Source organism: Melospiza georgiana, chromosome 3, assembly GCF_028018845.1.
Source record: "Melospiza georgiana isolate bMelGeo1 chromosome 3, bMelGeo1.pri, whole genome shotgun sequence".
Classification (NCBI taxonomy): domain Eukaryota; kingdom Metazoa; phylum Chordata; class Aves; order Passeriformes; family Passerellidae; genus Melospiza; species Melospiza georgiana.
In genome coordinates, this window is record NC_080432.1 from 31,286,351 (window position 1) to 31,304,511 (window position 18,161).

General features: G+C 42.1%; 2 protein-coding genes across 4 annotated transcripts in view; both read left to right on the forward strand.

Annotated features, from left to right (window-relative positions):
- Positions 1–175: 175 nt before the first annotated feature.
- TAF1A (TATA-box binding protein associated factor, RNA polymerase I subunit A) lies at positions 176–13,435 on the forward strand. Of its 3 annotated transcripts, XM_058021001.1 has the most exons (10): positions 176–460; positions 1,902–2,071; positions 2,900–3,013; positions 3,983–4,181; positions 4,890–5,020; positions 6,524–6,682; positions 7,762–7,828; positions 8,927–9,047; positions 10,120–10,280; positions 11,453–13,435. In XM_058021001.1, the coding sequence occupies exons 1-10, from the start codon at positions 322–324 to the stop codon at positions 11,593–11,595; spliced, it is 1,404 nt and encodes a 467-aa protein (XP_057876984.1). In that variant the 5' UTR covers positions 176–321; the 3' UTR covers positions 11,596–13,435. The 3 variants fall into 3 exon arrangements, with proteins under 3 accessions (XP_057876984.1, XP_057876985.1, XP_057876986.1); XM_058021002.1 differs by lacking the exon at positions 11,453–13,435 and having other exon boundaries at positions 8,911–9,047; positions 10,120–10,256; XM_058021003.1 differs by lacking the exon at positions 1,902–2,071 and having other exon boundaries at positions 378–460.
- A 4,321-nt stretch (positions 13,436–17,756) lies between these two features.
- The window catches only part of HHIPL2 (HHIP like 2), a 61,987-nt gene continuing 61,582 nt past the window's right edge, over positions 17,757–18,161 (forward strand). Inside the window, 1 exon segment of the mRNA XM_058019906.1 lies at positions 17,757–18,137. Within this exon segment, the coding sequence (XP_057875889.1) occupies positions 17,757–18,137 (381 nt within the window).

The window sequence follows — 18,161 nt, forward strand, 5'->3', positions numbered from 1 at the left end:
CCCGTGCTACACCTCATCCCTCCCGCTTTACCCTTGGCCCGCATCCCTCATTTCCCCACCCGCAGGGGAAGCACAGAAACGCCGCGGAGGCACCGCTCCCCTCGACGCGCACGCGCAGGGGCCGCTCCCGCCCCGCGCTTCCCAGGACGCGGCGCCTGCCGGGATCTGCCGCCCCTGCTGCATGCGGGGAGGCGCCGGCTTGAGGGGGCGGCCCGGCCGCTGCCCGCCCGGCTCGGACTGAGCCCCCGCTTTCGGCTCGGCCGGCGGCTCCCGCCCCCTTGAGCTGCAAGGTGAGATCGGAGCCCGGCTGTCCGCGGCGCCATGGACAGCTTCCTGGAGGATTATGAGGAGGCGCCGGCGGTGGTAGTGGGGGGAAAGAGAAGGAGGAGGAAGAGGAGCCCCGCCACTCAGGCGGCCTTGCATCCGCTCCTGCACCTGCCCTTCCTGCCGCCGCAGCCGGGTAAGGGCTGAGCGTTTGTGCGTTCTCTTTGTGAACTCCTTCGTGCTGCCCTGGCAATGGTGGCAGAGTTTCAGCTTCTATCCGCCAAATCGTCTGCTAGCGCCGGGAAAGAGGTTTGAAATAACCGTAGTTGTTTTGTGAGCCGGCGGTGTGCCCTTGCGGGCCCATGGTATCATCGGGATGAGCAGTGCCAGCAGGTCCAGGGAGGTGATCGTGCCCCTCTACTTAGCCCTGGTGAGGCACATCTGGAGTGTTGTGCCCATTTCTGGGCTCCTCAAGGCAGGAGAAACATGGATGATTCGGGGTCTGGAGCACCTCTTAGGAGAGACTGAGGGAGCTGGGCCTCTCTAGTGTGAAGATCGAGAGGGGATTTCATTAATGCAGGTAAATATTTCAAAGACAAGTGCTGAGGGGATGATGCCAGACTTTTCAGTGGTGCCCAGCAGCAGGACATGGTGCAGTGGCCATAAACTAAAGCACAAGAAGTTTCACCTCAGCATGAAGGAGATCTTTACATTGAGGGTGGCAGAGCACTGGAACAGCTGCCCATGGAGTTTGTGGAGTCTCCCTCTCTGGAGACTTTTTCACATCCCACCTGGACACCTTCCTGTGTCACCTGCTCCAGGTGACTCTGCCTTGGCAGCTGGTTGGACTGGATAATTTCCAGAGGTCCCTTCTAACTCTGATGGTTCTGTGATTACCTGACTTAGCCATTGTTTGATGGCTAAGTCCTCTGCCTACAGCATCCAGATAGGAGATGTCTTGGTGAGCTCTTCATGTGCCTTGCAGGTGGCTTTTTCTGGATGAGAATTGTAGGGTCATACAGCTATGAGCTTTAAACACACTTCATAGGAATGAAGTTTCAGTTTCATGCTGGTTTTGGAATAAATTGAACTACTATTGATGTAAAAAGATCAAGAGGCCTCTTTGCAGCCTTGTACTCAAATGAGAATAGTTCTCTATGTTTATCTTTGTGGGAATTGTTTAGCCTTTGGTACTGGAACAGTCTGTTTGTTTGTGTGCATGCAAATATGGCAGCACTGTGGCATCACAGACTTGGGTGATGACTAATAAGTGAAGAGAGTAGTCCCCAAAACATGACAAAATGTACTGTGAAGTTATCAAAGCACCATGGCTCCCTGATTCTAGTAGGGCAGTAGTGTAACATAATTGGCTATTCAATGTTTCAAGTGAATGGAAATTTCAAGCACAGCTATGTGCTGCTTATGGAAAATGTCATTCCATATCACAGCTAGTCCCATAGTCTTGCTTCCCTGTTTATCTTCCAAACCACAGAGCTTAATATGACTTTCTGTAGTGTCCGTACAAGAAAGATGCTGAAAGGGAGAGCATGTGGCTATCTGAATAAGGGCTGTGACTGCTGTGGGCTCTGTTGATTATTTTTTGTTTATTTGGTTGGGTTTTTTTGTTGTTTACTTAGTATCTTCCAATGAACACAAGTTAAACTTCAAGAAGAGCAAGGAAGCATGTTTAAGTTACATTCAGGATGCCTTGCTCCAAAAGCAGTGGAAAAGGGCTGCAGAGTTCCTGACCTGCTATGTTGAGTCACTAGAGAAGGACTATTCCAGAGAACACATAGGTCCATCAGAGGTAAGCCCATCTTCCTTATCCGAGTTCTTTTGCTGTTGAAAAAATACTTGCAAAGCAGCATCCCTATACTTCAGGACTAACATCTGTCTTAATTAGCTAATCACAGGCTTGATTTTTTTTTTTTTAATAGATCCTTGTCACAACAGAAGAAGACTTGGCTTGGTATAAGTTCACTCCATCAGCAGTGTATCTATGAAAAATCAAAGTAGTCCTCTGAAATGGGAAAGCAATAAACGTGTTTAATTCTGGCATGTCGTCAGTCAGAATCTGTTTGCAAATTGGTGTCTTATTTAGGTTGTTACCAGCTTTTCCAGTAGCTGCAAAACTCCTTGTAGGTGTTTAGATGGAAGCAGGTGGAAAGAAAAGGATCAGAGTTTTAAATAAATGGAGTATTTGAGTATGGCTAGCTTGCAGACTTTGGAAACAAGGTGCATGCAGTTGGGGAGCTACATCAAATTAGAAATAATCTTTGCTATTAAGTTCAACGAGTTTTGTATACCTGATGTCTTAGTGGGATCATGTCAAAAAAGAACATAACTTTTCAGTGAGGAGAGGAGGAACCCTCTGGCATACAGTTTTCATAAACTCATCTTGAGTGTTGCATTTATATTGAGCAATTCTGAACCACTGAATGACTCTAAAAGTCCTACTGGATGAGTAGGTAGGTTACTATAGGAGTAGATAATGCTTTGTAGTATTTTTTATTTGCAGCTCAAATGTACATTTTTCATGTCCTACAGTAACTATAAGTTTAGTAAGACTGTATGTGATGTCTGTTGCCATTTTTGTACTAAGGTTGGTTTTGATTTTCTTTCTCCCTGATAACAGATGATTTGGAGAATAGGAACTGAAATTTTGTGGCGTCATTCCCAAAGCAGGATGAAAGAGTTCAACTGTTTCATGGAACAGATGAAAACTTTAGGAGTAAAAAGGTACTTGAAGGTGAGTGTACTTAAAGCAGCCCTGATGATTTTTCACAGTTGTCTGAACACTTACTTGAATATTAATTTCCAGATCTCTTTTGAAATATACTACTGACATTTAGTGTCAATAAAACTCAAACCCAACATTTGAATTACCAATTGCATGATATTTGGAGGTCATTTTATACCTAACCTTATCTCATTTGGTCTGTATATTTGATCACAGATGTATGTTCTCAGTCCTTAGAAGTGCTTAAAAATCCTTTAATTTTTTAATTTGAATTTGAACCAGTCAAATTCATTTTCATGCATGTCCTAATGACATGTAAATACAGGTAATTGCCTGCCAAGTTTTATTTTCAGTCTTTAATTTGACCACAGTGCTGCTGACTAAACATTTGTACTTAAATTTTGCCTCATTACCCTCTCACATTTTGAGTAGCTAATCTGATTATAAAACTGTATGTTGTGCACACCTGTGTCACACAGCTGTGGGGGTTTTTTAATGTTTTTTTTTTTCCCTCTGGTGGCTCATTCAAACCTATATTGTTGGTTTCCTTGGCTGTTGCACACTTGGAATGGTGCTTCTTTTATTCTCTTTTTAAAGGTCTTCAAAAGAAGTTCCATACAAGGGTTTTCTGGAGCTAACTGTAGGTTTAGTCTTTTATCTTATTATGCCAAATCAACATGGTAGGGTGGAAGGACATTCCTCTTTCAGGTGCTCTGAATAATAAGCAAATGCAGCTCAGCTGGGTTTCCTCAGGTAATTTTTAGATTTTCTAAAATAGGTACAGCACATGTTAAAGACAAGCAGGTTTTTGAGACAACACAAATAATTTAAATTCTTCATTACTTATCTTGGCAATATTTTTTATGCATGTCAGCAAGTCTCCTCTTTCTCTGCACATGTGTGTAGAACTTTGCTGTATTGCTTAGAATCTTTACATTTGAGTGTGGAATGCTGTGTTTTGGACTGTTTGGGTTGTAGGTCTGCTTGGAGCATGTCTTCCATCTCCTCTGTAATGGGCAAATAGATGAAGCCTACCAGAACCTGTCCCTGGCAGAAAGCTGGAGGTTTGGAGAGCAAACAGCCATTCAGGATAAGGAAATTAAGCTGATTCAGGCTTACAGGGGACTCTTGGACTACTGTAGCTGGTCTAAGCAGAAGAAAATCCTGTTAGAACATGGTAAGTGCTTTTTGGATTGAAATGTAGCTTCAGCTTGCTCATGCAGATGCCATGGTTTGCAATGACGCCTTTTCCTTTACCAGACTTCAGTGTGTGATGGTGTGGCTGGTACAGAATTCTATATCAGCAGTGATGGTAGTGCCAAAATAGCACTTTCTGAAGTGCCCTGAATTGCTGTTCTGAAACTCTCTCCCCATGTCCAGCCAGCATCACCTAAAATAATGATCAAAGGAATGCATTCCCTTGATGCAGTGGTTTAATAAGTGTGCAAGTGCATGATTGCTGCTGGAATGTTGAGTGATAGCAAAACCCTTAACACTTGTGTTTGAATTTCAGTTTCCTTAAAGATGTGGAAGTTGCTACATGTGTCACATCTGGTTCTATATATACCTACTGGCAGTGTTTTATCACTTGCACTAGATCTTTGTTTCTCTGAAAACCAGATGTTGAATTTGGCTTATGCACCTTGTGCTGGTAGCATCTTCTCTTGGCGTCCTACTCATTGTGCTCCATAAGTTGAAATTGATTATAAATTTGAATGAGGAACAGTGAAAATGTCTTGTTTCAGTACTGAGGAGTCTTTTCTTAAAAGCTGTCTGGCTGAAGTCCTTGCTTAGCAAAATGTGATCACCCCTAAGGTGCAGCACTTCAAGATCCCTGTGCTTGGCAGTGTTAATAACTTTGTGACCTTCTTTTGTGTTTTGGTAGGTGAGGATGGATTTGCAGACTTGGCTGTTGAGCAGGAAATGCACAGTTACTTCCGGAAGGCAGCAGTGAACTTGAAGGAGATTATTAAAATACCTGGAATTTGGGATGTCTTTGTGAAATGCTATGTGGATGTAAGGGCATGTTTTACAGATGGCTTTCATTTGTGTTTCCCTGTCTAATTTTCATTAAGATGCCCATATGCAGATTATTTTCTCTGTGAGTGAAAACAAAGTATTTCAAACGCAACACATTTGTGTGTGCACATCACAGGCTTTGATGTAGAGCACAGCGTACTCCTGGTAGAGCTGCAGAGACTGAGCACAGTACAAAATGAACTTTTATCTGTTCATTGTCAAGAAAAAGAAGTAGACAGACAGCTTACATGTTTTGTTTTTGTGGGGCTGCAAAAATTGGAGCATAACTGCTTTAGTTCAAATTCCTGAAAACACTTTGATTTTTGGCAGGGCAGTGTTTTCTCTGGATAGATGAAATGTAGAGATGCCAAATATGCATCCTCTCTGTTCTGGTTTAGGTTTTTAAATACCTGTTTAGGATTTGTAACCAAGAATTAGTAATTTTTAAGAGATCTTTTACTTTTTGTGAACACTGATAAGATCTGACTTCTCTAAGCATGTGTCTTGGTTTGGAAAGACAAGAGTCTGCTAAGGAAGGCAAGAGCCTCCGCTGAAATGGAAAGTGTAAACTCCTCTCTGAATTGTTATAAATTCAAAATTAAAGGGGGTTCTCAGGCAAAGATATGGGAGCAGGAATAACAGTTCTTTATTAGGGAAGATAATAAAAATAAAATAAACAATGTGGTAAATCAAAACAACACTGACAGAGTGAGAATACAACCTGACACCCTGTGGGTCAGGGTGTTGGTAGCAGTCCAGTTGGAATTGTGGCTGCAGTCCTGGAGTAGCAGATATGGTTCTGTTGGAGCAGTGATCCTGTAGCAGGGTGTAGTCTTCTTCTGAAGATTGGAAGTGGAAGAGGCAGCTGTTCCTCTGGGAATCCAGTGAAAGGCTGTTCTGCTGTCCCAGAATCTCAGATTATATCTAGTTAGGAATGCTTGGCTCCTCCCTCTGGGCGGAGCATCTCACAATGCTGTAATTTTATCAGTCATGCAGTGACAGTCAATGGCCCATTAACAGATGATATCTCTCTGGAGGGAGGGTGGGTTGTGGAAGAGATAAGGAAAACTGCCTAATTAACAGAAGATAACTGCCACACCTTGAACACATGACAAATAGAATACACATTGCTTGGCAATCTAGGACGTTTTAAGAATTTTCCTTGGTGCTGGCATCTGCCAAGTTCTGTCTCTAGAGATATGGCAGGTGCCTTCAGCATCTCTTTCCAGTGAGCAAGGGATGATAATCCTTTGACAATTAAGTAGGTGTTAAGGCATTTTCTCCCAGAGTAGGTTCTATGTGTGAATTCTTGTCTCTCTGTCCCGAGAGTAGCCAGTAAAATTAAGATGGGCAGGTATGTAATTATCTAATATGCATTATCTAATACACTGCACTCTTATATACAGACTGTGCTACTGGATGGCTCTGTGGCAGTTTAGAATTAATTCTAAGAGTTTGGTTCCCTGTATCTGCCAAACTAATGACAGACTTAACTTCCAGTTGCTGGAGTTCTATGGAGAGCACAATGAGGCCCGCCAAGTGTTAAATGAATATGCCTACAACTCAAAGTTCCCTGCTAACCCCAATGCCCATGTCTACCTCTATCAGTTCCTCAAGAGGCAGGGTGAATCAAAGAAATCCCTCATATCTGCACTGAAGGTAGGTATCCCCTAGGAGATACAGTCTGTGTCAGTCATGGGGTGGTGTGACAGCTTGCTTGAGCTCTGTAACATTATTTATCCTATTGTATTCTTTGTGGGAAATAGAGGGTTAGAGGGAAGTTAGTGAGAGGGAGCAGAATCCTTAACTGTCCTTGAATTCCAGTTCTTGTTTTGCCTTTGACTGGTACATCATATCACTTAAAGGTGGTAAGCAAGCTCAGAGAACATGTTGACATGGTTCAGCAGTCTGTATCAGCAGACTTGTGCATAGCATGCATTGATTTCTCTTACAGTTTGATCTTGACAATATGTACAAATCATTAAATGCCTTCTCTTTCACCTATTGATCCTATCTAGCAATTAGTTTCTTTGCTTGTTTTCAATGAGCTGTGCATTAAAGCTAAAAGTTAATGTCTGCTGGTTGTTGGCAGACAAGACCTTGTTGGGTTAAGCTTTTAAATTCCTGCTTTCCTTGCCCTCAGTACTCCTTGCAAACCATGCTTTGCCACTTGATGGCACTAATGTGCTCTTGTTAGTGCAAGTGTTGTTTAAAAACAGGTTTGTAAGGCTGTTTTGTTTGTTTTAGACTTTGAAACTGTAGCAGATTTGCATGAAATTCTCCTCTGCATTTTAGCAGTCGCTTTAGGCATGAGTCTCTTAGAAAACAGATAAATCATAGAAATTGTTTGATAAGTCCAGAAACTGATCCAATGCACAGAGTAGTGTACAGGGAAGCTAGAACTGTCCTAGGGAGAAAATTACATTTTGCCTTCAAAAAAGGGGACACTGGATATGGATTTGGGCTGCTCCTTCAGAACGTTGTATTTGCCACAAGCAGTGTTTGTCAGCAGCCATCAAGGTATTTCATCTATGGTGTCACAGAGCAGTGTCACAAATGTGCAAGAAGGACCTAGAGATCCATTCTTTATATCAAAGCACCAAAGTACCAGAATTGCTTAATTTTCTGAACTAAAAGCACCCAAAGCTCTGAAGCCTGTGCTTTTCTTGGTCAGGTAAAAGTCTTCAAAAGTTTTCACATTAAAATAACCTATCTGGGTTTTGTCTTTTATTTTTCAGATCTTGCATGATATTGTTCCTTCTCATGAACTAATGATAGATTTTAATACCATGCTTCAAAAATCAAGTAAGTCTTTACCTTTGTTCATTTCATTTATGGTAGTTTCAGAAAACTATTCTGGATTATCCTACAGCCTTCTTTCTGCTTTTGAAATTAGTTTTGTTTCTTAAGAAATAGTCCCAAGAAAAACCTCAAATGCCATCTTTTCAGTCACCATAACCTCTTAAGATGGATGTATGAGCAGTCATTTACAAACTTGTGTAAACAAATGCCTTTTTTTTATTTTAAAGGCTGAGCAAAGCAAGCAGTTTTAAGGCACAGGGAGAACCTCAAAAACAACTTAATTTTTTTTTAGGTACCCTACTCTGAATTACAAGGTCTTAATTCCATTTTTTAAATCTCTATTTTATTTATTCTTTTCTTTCTTGGAATGTATCTATTCTTTAGTTCATTGTTTATGTTCAAACAACAAAATTTTCCTTCTGTTTAAGGGAGCATTATCTTCAGGCTGGTAGAAGAGTCTTCTAATCTGAAGACTATTTTTTTTTCCATGCTGATCAGTTGTATTCCAAGCTGTCTGTCTTCTTGTGTCTTGGTATGTCTCAGCAGGCCAACAGATTGGTGAAATGTACATGAATAAAGATTGTTCACTCTTCTGATATGATGAGGGTTAATGGCTTCAAACTGACAGGGGGAGGTTTAGAAGAGATTTTGGGAATAAATTCTTGATTGTCAGGGTGGTGAGGTTGCCCAGGGAAGCTGTGGATGCCCCATCCCTGGAAGTGTTCAAGGCCAGGATGGCTGGGGCTCTGAGCAACCTGCTCTTGTGGAAAGTGTCCCTGCCCATGGCAGGGGGTTATAACTTGATGATTTCTAAGGTTTTCTCCAACTCAAACTGCGATTCTTCTTTGAGAGTGGGAAAAGGAGACCTTTTATCTGAAACCTCCCTTTTTCAGTTCATGTGTGACACATTTGCCAACTTTTCGTAACTAATGAGAACAACCTGGAGTTTTTAGAGAAATTTATACCAATAAACATAACTTATGTTTAAAGTAGCAACGGGGGGCGGGGGGGGGAAGAGTGGAGAATTGTATTTCACTTATGCCTTACTAAGGAGTTCATACTGATCTGTGTAATTCATTAATCAGCCTCATCTTTTTCCAGAGAAAAGAAAAAAGTGTCAACTGGGACTAGAAGTTATTTTTGCAGCCTTGGATTATGCTGGCTGGAAAGAAAATGCAAAAGCATGGAGCTGTTTGGCAAGACAGGTGAAACAAATTGTAATGTAAGTAGCTCTGATGCAATGTGTTGAAACAAATGTGTCAAGTCTCCTCCACCTTTGGGCAGTGAACACAGTGACCCACTGTGCTCTAACTTTGCCTTTATTTTTGCCTTTCATACACAACTTCAGAGTATCTTGGAATATACTGGGCAGTTTGATCACTGTATGGCAATGTCACTTCCCTGTTGTGGATAGTTTTATAGAATCCTAGAATGGTTTGAGTAGGAAGGGATCTGAAAGATCACCTTGTTCCAGCCCCCCTGCCATGGGCAGGGACAGCTCCCACTAAAACAGTGTAGTGGGCTGATCATGGCTGGATGCCAGGCACCCACCAAAGCTGCTCTATCCCTCCACTCTGCAACTGGATGGGGAGAGAAAACATAAGTATTCATGGGTTGAGAGAAGGACAGGGAGAGACCACTCACCAAATACTATATTAGGCAAGAAAGACCCAGGGCCTCACCATCAGAGTGAAAAACTTCTTCCTAATATTTAATCTAAACCTGTCCTTTTCCAGTTTAAAGCTGTTCCTCCTTGTCCTGTCTCTACCTTCCCTTGCAAAAACTCCCTCTTTGTGTTTCTTGCAGGTTCCCTTGAGAGGCTGGAAGGAGTTTGTGTTGCTGAAATGCTTGGTTTAAGGGCATTATTGCCTAACAGTAATAACTGTTGGGGATGAGTTAGTCTTTGAGTATGCCTGGAGTAACACAAACCTTTCCTAAGGACAAAGCAACCTCTTCATACTACTCATTTGTTGACCAACCTGGAGTAACTTCCATATTGACAAGCTGGCAGACAAGTGAAAGGCTTGCTTAATTTCAAACCATAATCTGTGCTGTTGCTAAGGCTTAATAAAACTGCTAGAGTTCACTTCCAGCCTCACAAGTGTTGCCAGGGATTAAAAAAGAATTGTTAGTTTTATATAAAAATGCTTGTGTTAGTGTTTTGGTATAAAGTCAATGTGTCTGTGTTGGCAATTTAGGAGATTTGTAGCAAGCTGATTATAACATTCACTGTCTCCTAATAATCTTTCCATTATATTTTAACCTCTTCTGTAATTTGTTTAACCTTTTTCCAGCACCGAGAAGCATCTTGACTGGATCCAGCAAGAGTGGAACTCCAGGAAGGACTGGTGGCCAGACTTCCATTTTAGCCATTACTTGGCAAAAAGGAATTGGCAGGAAAATAAAAGCCTTTCACATGAAAAAGCTCTGGTGGCTGGAATCCTGCTGGGAAAGGGTATAATTAATATTTTTTTTTTCACTTCATAGAACAGAAATAATGTCTAGTTCTAGCCCTAGTGACATGGGATGCAGCTGATCTGCTGCCTGGAAGAAATACAGTTTCTTTCTTTTAAAAAAGATTCTTGTCTTTGAAGCTGAACATGAAAGGTATTCAAGTTAGTTTGGTATTTAACAGTGAGGCAGCTAGTCTTATTGTGGTTTAGAATTCAGTTTTATCTAGCTTTGTTGAGCAGCCACAATACTGTTTGTCTCGTTTGACCTTCAAACCGTAACTCCAAAAATGCACAACACCCTCCTTGGGAATATTGTGAGGACTGCTGGCAGTTTGCTTCCTAGATGCCAGCCTGGGCAGTGTCTCAGCAATACTGGGTGTCAGCTGGTCATTAAGGACCGTGGGTATGTTGTAATGCAGGAAGGAGGACGGAGAGTCTGAATGGAAAACATCATCAGTTTGGTAAGAATGTGAATATCATTACCTCCTTAGTAGCATTATTTGAAATGCTGCCAAAACAAGGGGAGGATCAGGCCAAGAATCAGCTGCTAAATTGAGAATGGGAATGTGGTGTGGAGACAATGGCTTGTAGACTGGTTTGAACTTCTGGTTGGTGGGCAACATGTACATTGTCAACTTTTCTATAACTTCTGCACTTCATAGAACAACTTCTCATAGAACAAACAGAGCTTCATGTTGGAAGCTCTTTAGATATTTTTTGTTTTGCTTTCAGTATGATCAGATATCTCCCTTTTATTTCCAGATGGCAAATAAAAGCATTCTAGTTCAGATTTTCTTGAATGAAGTTTCAGTACTTACTGACTTAATGTGAGCTTCTGTTTTCATTATCTAGCATAATAAATTAATGTATTATATCAGTGCTGCTTTACACTCTTGAAATTTTACTTTCTGATCTAATTTGCAGAGCAAAAAGGAAAGAGAAAACAGTATTGTGCAAGATAACAGGCATTTAGATACGTGTAGAATGTTTGCTGGGCTAAATGAGGATAGATTATTAAATGCTGCAGTTACGTCTGTAATGAGCATGTCTTGGATTTTAATACCTTTAATTACTGAAAAGTTTTGTAGCTGTTTGCGTATTATTTAAACAATAAAAGCATTTTGTATTTGCTTGTATCATGGTGTAACTTCGTGTTGTTTTTTTTCATCCTTAGATTGCAAATACTTCAAATATGTATCACACCAAGGCTGCAAAGCTCGGCTGAAAAGGTTTCGGATGCTGAAGAAGTTTGTGACTAGGCACAATCCTGTCTACCTGAGAATATCTGGTCCTCCAGATTGCTCTGTTCAGCCTTGATGAGAAGGTGTCCCTAAGGTTCTTGGTACTTTTTCCTCTCTGTAAAACTGACTTTTGTGTTGGTGGTACTCCAAAACCTTTAGGCAGACCCTATTGACTCAGTACTAGACTTTTTAAAAACATATTTATGTAAAACCACTTTGGTTGGTATTTATTTTATAATAAAATGAATATAAATCAAGTGATAATGTCTGAAGAAAGAATTACAGAAAGAATTTCTGTAATGTTACTCTAATATTTGTGTGAAATGCTAACAGTGTTGATTTCAAATACATCTTAAAAGAGCAGAGGCACAGAAATACTGAGAAATTCTCTACCTCCTGGAAGAGACTTTTTTTTGCAGTCATGCCCATGAGTTGAAATACGCAGTGTTGCCGTGTTTGGAAAGCAAATGTTCATGTGTTATCACAAACCAGAATTCCAGTTTCCTTGAAAACAACAACAAAATGGTTTCCAAATAATACTTCTGTTTTAATGCCGCATCTGTAGAATTCTGGAGGGTGAAGTGCTTGAACCTCCCTCTGGGATTTTGGTCTGGGTTCAGATAGGTCTTGTGAGAAGTGCCTTAAGACAACGTATCTTAAACATTAAGTGAAATACTTGCTGTAAGTGTGTTTTGTTAAAAGCAATTACTCATCATTCCCAACCCTAGTGCTTGTTTACTTCTGACTCCCTAAGAATGCTGCTTCCTCACTGTGTAATAGTCAGGGTGTGTAAGGTTGCACATGGGGGGTGAGGGGCAAGGAGACAGACACACGACTCACTCCTGAAGTTCAATGTTCATATGGCACAGAGGAAGTTTATTTTCCCAGGCTACCCTTGATAAAGACTTTTAAAAGGCCCGGTCTGGATATTCTCGTTGGCCTGAACTCCATGCCCCCTCAGGATCTGGCCAGTGAAATGCTTGCAGCTTCATAAGAGATCTGATTGGGAGAAGCCCGTGTTAGTTAATCCTGGGACTTGGTAGCAAGCTCATATGTGCCATCCGGTAACATATCACTCTTCTTTGTTTAATAAATTTTGTAATTTGTTTTCTGTTACTCATCTGCAAAGGCCCTTTACAAACACAACAGCAACAGCATGGCCAAATTTGCATGGAAGCTGCAGCATTTCTGTTCAGAATGTGTTGAGGGAGAACTCAGGCCACGGGCACAATGCTTATGTGTTACAACTTATAAAAACAAAAACCCATTCAACCTTTAACCCATTTATAGAAAAGCCCGGCTATTAAAGACAACCTGTAACCCATTTATCTCTTGAAGAACCCAACACCCAGAAAACAATCCGTAAACAGAAAAACAGCTGTAAACAGGAAAATACTTAGTAAACAATTCAAGTCCTTATATTGACTATCTATGTGGTAGGTAGTCATTTGTAATCCATGGTTCTGTTGAAGAGACTTCAGAATGCTGTCCAGTGTCCTTTACCTTGGATTTCTTAGGAATATTGTACTGTTACATGACTTTTTATAAAACATAAGCACATAACATCACCCAAAACTCAAAAAGGGGAGGTGTACCTTTCCCCCAACTTTTTTTCCACTTTTTTCTTTGTATAATAAGTAGAAATAGAAATAAAGCATGCATTTCTTAACAGCATTAATAAGGTAGGGGGGTTGCTGAAAGGTCTCTTTCTCATTATGAGCAAACTTCTGGAAGGCTATTCCGGACAAAGCCTCTATGCCTCTCTCAAAAGTAAAAGAGTTAGCCTTTTTGCACAGAATATTCATCTACCTTTTCATAGATTGATCAGGCCAATGACTTGGTTGGGAGAGATTCCCTGCATAAAAACAAGTTTGTATTAATATCCAGTGCAAAATAAAACGAAAAAAATTTAACATGAATTACAGTGTAAGCAATACTCTCTTCTTGCCTTGTTAGAATTTTTATTAGTGATTTAATCATTGACTTTGAATTTTTTAGAATGATGGCAAGTGGCTAAATTTCAGTTAGAACTTTGCGACTGAAATTTGCCTATGACAAATTAATTTTGCTATGGGTATCTCAGTGGACAGTCCCTGGGTCTCAGCCATCCTTCTTGAAATACTGTGACAATAATTAGTAGGAGTATTAAAAAAATAATAATACACACAGTAGTGGTTCCCAGATATACAGCTTAATAGAGGCAGTAATATAACAAGCTTACTGATCATGGGCTTGTTAATTTTGGTTCTAACAAATGCAAACATAATTAATATTGTACCATGAGTTCTAATGTATATTTTACAAACAGTTGTACCTTTTACTTTTGTATGACAACCTTTCAGTGTCTTTATTAGAGTTTTTGTTACATGAAAACCTCGATTTATCAGGAGGTAATGTGGTTGTAATGCTTGTAAGGAAGAAAACTTGGTGACTGCCTCTTCACCATCCATTTGCTAGCAGCTGCTGGCTTCTCGCTTGTTTGGGTGACAGTGTGTCTTGACCTCAGCTGCTGTGAGACCTGCAACCCGTGTGTTCGACTGCACCTCTTCAGGCAGACCTGACAGTCTCTGCCCCTGCGGTGCCACACTCCCGCCTGTCTCCCTGCACTGCCTTTTTCCGAGCGGCACCTTTGCAAAGGCTTCTCCCAGCTTTGCTTCTGAATTCTGCAGCCTTCTTTGGAGGCAGGCTCGGCGGGGGCGCTCCTCCCTCCCGAGGTGTGGCTGTGTTCCGCGGAGGCTGGAGCAGGGGCAGGTCCATTCCCTCAGGAGGCGCGGCCAGGCTCCATAACCTGGCAGTGTTCCGCAGCTGTGTCAGGGCGATGCCTGGCTGGCCCCGGTGACCGCCTGGCGCGGAGTGATGGCCGCGGGGCTGCTCCTGCTCTCGGCAGGGCTTGGAGCGGCCGCATGGCACGCAGCCCTGGGCGGGGGCAGAAGTACCCATCATGTGGTCTGTTCTCCCAGAGCAGGGCGGTGTGGTAGCCCGAGGTGACTGCATAATAATTACTGCAGTCTGGGGAGGGCTCACAGCGTACCGGAGAAGCCGGGTCTGTGGTGGCTGCCATCTCTCTACGTGGTTGGATTTTTGGATTTCCCAATCCATCCTGCCGGCTCCCTGGATAATGCCGGCATCTGCCGAGGTTCCCCCACTCCCCATGGAAATAATCCCTCTTTTTTGAAAGAAGAAAATCAGTACCTTCATCATGGAGTTTTCTGGTCCTCATATCCTCATGGTCTCAGTTGTGATTTTAGTCCACAAAACAGGTTTTTAAACCTTCAAAGCACTTTCTGCTAACGGGTTTTTTTTACCACTATCTGACCAGTGACTCCCGCTTTTTCATTGAAAGTCTGGTTTTTACACCGTTCCAGCTTTTATGCTGTTCTCAGCTCTAAGACTGTATTACTCCAGGCTTTTATGCTTAATAATTCTGGCTATTATGCGTGATAATCTGGCTCTGAAGACTGTACCAGCTTTTTGCTGTCTGTCTCCTTTGCTCTGTGCCAGGCTATCGCTGAGTTCCGATTACTTCAAAGGTCACCACTGTTATAAACAAAGATCTGCCAATTTTCTTTTCTTTTTTTTTTTTTTTTTTTTTTTTTTTTTTTTTTTTTTTTTTTATTTGTGAGAGAAGGGTTACAAAGATTAGCCAGACCGGAGTTGCTGTCGGGGTTGCAGACACCTTTTTGTTATGATAATTTCAAGTCGTTGTCGTTCATAGTTGTTTTTGTATCAGTAAAAGCCCTGGCTGGGGCTGAGTTAATGGCTCTGCTCCCGAGAAGGGCGGGGACCTCCCCAGTCGGTGAAGAGAAGGGAGTGAGACGTGGGAGGGGGTGCATGCAAACTAACTTCGGGACCAGCATGCCATGAGAAGCTACTATTCCAAACACACTGGAAAGAACCCCAAAACAACGAGCCAGTATAGAGTTGAGAAATTAGAGTATATCTAGACGTGAGGAGCAGAGTGCTGGCCCTGCAGAGATGCTGAAAAAAAAAAAAAACCAAAAAAAAAAAAAAAAAAAAAAACCAAAAAAAAAAAAACCCTTTGTTACCCCTCACCCTGATAGAGACAGTCCTCTCGAACCACCTCCCAGAGCGGGCGGGAGCTGAAAGTAAAACATTGTGCGTTGCCACACCCAAGAGACTCCCGCGAGTACTGGACCTTCAGCTCTGCTCCTAAGGGACAAGCTGTATGTATCTTCTTCCTCTGAGTCACGCGGGGAGTGGTGATGGAGGCTACACACCCGTCAGGCTTTTCAATTTCAAGCTGATCGCTTTTAATAAAGGCATTAAGAGGAGAAATAAGTCTCCTGCCCTGTTTATTTCAGTTTGGACTATTTTAATTTAGATTGTAAAGTTTCAAAATGTTCTTCCACAGCATCCCATAGGTGTCACTCAGCCCTGGGAAGCAACTTCTCCTTAGGTGAGAGAGATGATCCAGACTTGCTCCCAGTGGCGATCTCATTAGAGTTCATGCCTGGACATGGGCCTAAAGCTGTCTTGGGACAGCCCTGGCAGGCAACCAGGTGTCTCTTCCCTTCCAGACATATGGTGTCCCTTCACTGAAGTCTTTAATTTGGCTTCTTGCCTGCTATTGTGCCCCTCTGCTCCCCTGAACTTGCACAGATGGACTTTGATGGGTTGATGACTCTCCTGTGATGCCACTGAGAGCATCCCAGCAGGGTGTTACTTGGGCTTCCCCCTTCCATTATCTGCCTGTGTTCCTTTGTGAGTATGTACAGGAGATTTTAGCATTAACCCAAGTATAAAAGCTGAATGCTGGAAGTCCTGGTACTTGGTGAGAGCTCCCATGTAATTTCCTTTTGTTCCCTCAGCTTCCTGTGAAAGATGTGTGTGTCTTGCAGCAGCTGAGACTCTACTGAAGAAGAAATGTGAAACAAAGCATCAGAGATTGGGGTGGGGATAAGGAGACTGGGAGGACAAAGAGGAGCTTGATGTCTGAAAAATCTGCTAATCCATTTTGGTGCTCCCAGCTTTCTCCTGTGACCTCTGGAAGCAGGATTGCTCTGGGGGATAATGTCATCTCCAGGTGCTAGAGCTATAATGCTGCAGTCAGCAAGTGCAAGAGCTGGGTCACAGCTTTTGTATAACTGTGCCCAGCATTGCTCTTCCATGTCCTGCAAGAAACTTGCTGTTTCCTGACACCACAGCACTTGGACCTGAGACAAACCAGCAGATCACAAATCCAGAGAGAAATCTCTGTGTGTACTGTGTTTTCAAGCCTGTGTGTTGTACTTGGAATGTGATAACTCTTAGTGGATTGGAATGGTTGTCTTTGGCTTTGAATTCTGTGCTCTAGATTTGGTTTTCCTATCAATTTTCCTCCCCTTCCTGTGGGCAGAGCTTCTGAGAGGATTTTTTTCTTATCATGCATGAAAGAAGTAACTCCCTTTCCACGTGGCTGTGATCAAAATTATCTTGTCCTGCTTATGGAAGAGCAAATCTAGGGAAGTGTCATCCTCCTGCACAGACTAAGTACAATGTGTACAAACACCTGCGTCCCTAGATGATGGGAAGGGCTTGCTCAAGCACTATTCACCGGAGGGGAACGTGTGCAAAGGTTCTGTGCATTTTATATCAGTTTAATGTGAAGTGGGATCAAACCCACAAAAATTAATTTGCTGAAGTAGAGGATTACCACAGAATATCACAGCCAACTTGAGGTTGTGCTGGTGCCTTAAATGAATTTTTCCTCCTTCACTCCTGAATTTCTTCCCATTTTAACCCTGAATGTATACCTGGATTTGAGGGTAACAGCAATATCTTTGAAGTCACTTGTTCCTATGGTTAATTGCTGTCTTAACTTAATTGTATTTTATGATCCCTGTTCAGTCTTTATGAAACCAGGTCTCAGTTTGATGCATTGCAAAAGCTGAGAAAAATGGTAGTTAGGAACTGAAAATTGTTCACTTGTGTTTTGTAAAGATTATCAAGTTCTGTGCATAGGTATCACATCTCGTGTTTTTATTATTCATATTTCTCAGTGAAGGATTTCTCAGCCAACTTAACCTGAAATGTAGGGATTTGATTTGTGAGTGCTTCTAGGGGCAGGAGAAATGTCCAGAGGGGAGGGTTAAGCCCTGTGAGGTGTGACACGTAAAAGGCAGCCTGGAGGGTGTCTCTGCTGCTGAGTAGTACACTTCAGAGACAAAGCAAGAGGGAATGTAAGCCAACCTCAGGGAATGCTGAGCCCTGGGGCTGGTAATTAGTAAAACAGAGAAGATGAATGAACCATGCTATGAAGAAGTCCAGGATTTTTATACATCTGACCTCAAGAAACCTTTGCTGAAGGAAGTGAATGCTTGGCCATGGGCTGGAAAGTGAAGCATCAGCTCTGGCGTTTCTTTTCCTTGCCCACATGTGTGTGTTTGCCTCTTGTTTTGCCTGATGGGCACTCTGCTGGGACATCCTCAGTGTCTGTATTATGGGCCGCCTTTCCAGCCCCCTTTGCCCTTGGAGTTCTGCTCTATCTATGAAAACTTTGGCTTCTGTGACCAGGAGAGAGACAACAGCATTGCAGCAAAATACTGGGACATCATAGATTACATGGATCCCCAGGGGCATAAACTGTGTGGAACATACATCAAAGATATCCTGTGTCAGGTAAGGATGAAAAATATTTGTATC